General features: G+C 35.1%; 1 protein-coding gene across 1 annotated transcript in view; it reads right to left on the bottom strand.

The window, feature by feature from the left end:
• Nucleotides 1-1,273: 1,273 nt before the first annotated feature.
• Nucleotides 1,274-3,007, bottom strand: part of LOC106880059 (uncharacterized protein C17orf98) — a 10,540-nt gene continuing 8,806 nt past the window's right edge. Inside the window, exon 3 of the mRNA XM_014929862.2 lies at nt 1,274-1,442. Coding sequence (XP_014785348.1) covers nt 1,297-1,442 — 146 coding nt within the window. The 3' untranslated portion in view covers nt 1,274-1,296. The remainder of the gene's footprint in view (nt 1,443-3,007) is intronic.

Here is a 3,007-nt window from a genome sequence, read left to right on the forward strand (position 1 = left end):
CAAAAAAATGTTTGTTGCTTGAAAAGCTCCTGGAAAAAGGCCAAGAGAAAGACCTAAAAACATCAGATTGATAGCATCTTGGAGATAACAGGATAAAAGGTGCAATAGTTAACAAGAGTTGCAGAAAATAAGGATGAATATAGAAAAATTGTTGGCTGAACCACACAAACTCCAAGAGTTGGCCATTACAGATCATCAAATGAACAAATATTGACAGCAATAGATGCACATGTATATGTCTAAGGAGATGGCAATAAAGACAGCTGAGTGAGAGTAGCATTGTTGAAATAGGATGAGTGGAAAAGATGGTGATTATGAATATCATAACTATATAAATAACTAGGTACTATGAGGGACAAGTTTGAATATTGTGGCAATGTAACTTCCTTAAAACCCACCTACTTAAATTTTATAACCACACAAGGTTATTAGCATTAAACAATTTATTAAATTTAACAGAATCTGAGTAAGTATGTCAATCAATTCCTTTTAAATCAATAAGAGAATTGGTTCAGCTATACACACACACACGCACACACAACAAGAAGAAGAAACATATTTTCTTTCTTTTCTGAGAAAAAAAGGAATAAGTAGAAAAAAATATTTCATCTTTCCAACATCTGGCAATCAAATTGTTCAAAGTCAGCAAGAGTAGTCTTTTTCAATGCATTTGCAAAGAGCATTCTTCCTTATGAAGCCAAAACATAGACTATGTAGAAGGAGTTCCAAGACTCCTTTGATGATGCATACACCAAGTTTCTTATGAGAGCTCAAGACATCTCATTATGAGCACAAGTGAAGATTAATGGACACATTCCACCCATCTCTGCTAATGTAGATGAGGTTTTGTTAGCCTCTACTATCATGCTGAAACACAAGGATCATATAAGATGTTATGTTTTGGAAACTTCTGCACCTTGAAAGAAGACAAAAACTGCTTAACTACATCGACATTATTGGCAGAGACACACAACCTGTAATTGAGGTCCTACCAAAACGAACAGGGGGTGACAGAGATTCTTTTGCATGGGAGGTGAAACACACCTTGGTCGTGATTACCCGAAGAACAATTATCCTTTTTGTTTATTTTAACAGTTCTCCTGTTGATAAAGAGGACATTTTCAATTGAGTAGACTAGTTCTTTAGTTCATCTATGATAATGAACTTATTGCATAGTGTTCAGGTGCACTATATAAGTAAAATCAAGCTTCATTAATATAAATATGATACACAAAGACTCTGAATGTAGTATAACAATAACAAAAATCATGTAGAGATTTGTACGAAGACAATTTATTAATATTTTATCTTTTCAAACAAAGATAGTTGCATCCGGAGCTGAGGGGTGTTACGCCTGTATCCAAATAAACCATTATAACCCATGATAGGTTGAATATCAGACATGAAAGATGAATGGCCACTAGTTAATTCTCTTGAATGACCTGTAAACAGAAATAGTGAAGTATTTATGGTAAATCTTCAACATAAAATTTTAGTAAAATATACTTAAAGACAAGAACATAATGAATAAATCTATCATAAAATAGCTGCAGGCATGGCTGTATGGTTTAGAAGCTTGCTTTGTAATCACCTGGTTTCAGGTTCAGTCCCAATGCACAACATCTTGGGCAAGTGTCTTCTATACTATAGCCCCAGGTTGACAAATGCCTTGTGAGTGAATTTGATTGACAGAAACTGTGTGGAAGCCCACCCTATGAGTGTGTGTGTGTGTGTGTGTGTGTGTTGTGTTTGGTTCATCAAAACCCTGAAAAGAACTTGGAAGGTTTGACCTTCGCAATAGCTGTAAAGCCAGGAGCTTTTCAGCATCCCTTCATATGTGTGTGTATGTGTGTCTTTGCATCTGTGTTTGTCCTCCTACCACTGCTTAGCAACCGATGTTGGTATATTTACATCACTGTAACTTAGGGATTTGACAAAGGAGAACCATAGAACTAAAAAAAAAAAAAAATAATAAGTACTAAGGCCAATTCATTTGACTCAAAATTTATCAAGGCAGTGTCCCAGTATGGCCGTAGTCTAATAACTGAAACATGTAAAAGACAAAAGATAAACCTATGTTGGTATTTGCATGTTTTCAGATGAAAATTATTCTTCAGTGCACCTGCATCATGGTTTATTATTCTTGTTCTTTATCTTATGCATGAAATAAATCACATATTTTAACACACACACACATACACTGTAGATGTTGACATGCTACTCAGTTTTAAATACTTCAAATGAAAATATATTCAGGCTGCTATTACAGGTGTATATCAAACAACTGCAATAATTAAACATGAATGACATATTTCTTGTTTTTACTTTCAACCTGCCACAGATGCATTAAGTATTGTAGAAGTTATTGTTGTCATGTCACCATAATGTCTTACAACTATTTTCTTCTTATATATATATGTGTGTGTGTGTGTGTGTATGTGTGTGTGTGTGTGTGTGTGTGTGTGTGTGTGTATAAGCGTAGATTGAATAGACTAGTGACATAATCATAAAGCTTGCATAGTATTTTTTCTTGTTTTTCTTTTGTTTTTTTTTTTTCTTTTCGTGCAGGTATGGCTGTGTGTTAAGAAGTTCTCTTCTAAACTTCATGGATCTATGTTCAGTCCCACTGCATGGTACCTTGGGCAAAATGCCTCCTGTTGTAGTTCCAAATGTGATCAAAACTTTGTGTGTGGATTTGCTAGATGGATGGAAACTGAAAGAAGCCTATTGCATGTGTGTGTGAGTGGATTTTTGGTTGATGGAAACTGAAAGAAGCTTATCTTATAAATATGTGTGTGTCTGTGTGTATGTGTGTGTGTGCATCTTGACAACCAGTGTAGGTGTGTTTATGTCCCTGTTACTTAGTAGCTCAGCAAAAAATACTGATAGAATGAGTACTAGGCTTAAAAAAAGGTCCTGGAGTTGATTTGTTTGACTAAAACACTTCATGGCAGTACCCCAGCAAGGCCACAGTCAAATAACCGAAAGAAGTAAAAGCTGAAAGATA

This window comes from Octopus bimaculoides, chromosome 6, assembly GCF_001194135.2.
Source record: "Octopus bimaculoides isolate UCB-OBI-ISO-001 chromosome 6, ASM119413v2, whole genome shotgun sequence".
Classification (NCBI taxonomy): Eukaryota; Metazoa; Mollusca; class Cephalopoda; order Octopoda; family Octopodidae; genus Octopus; species Octopus bimaculoides.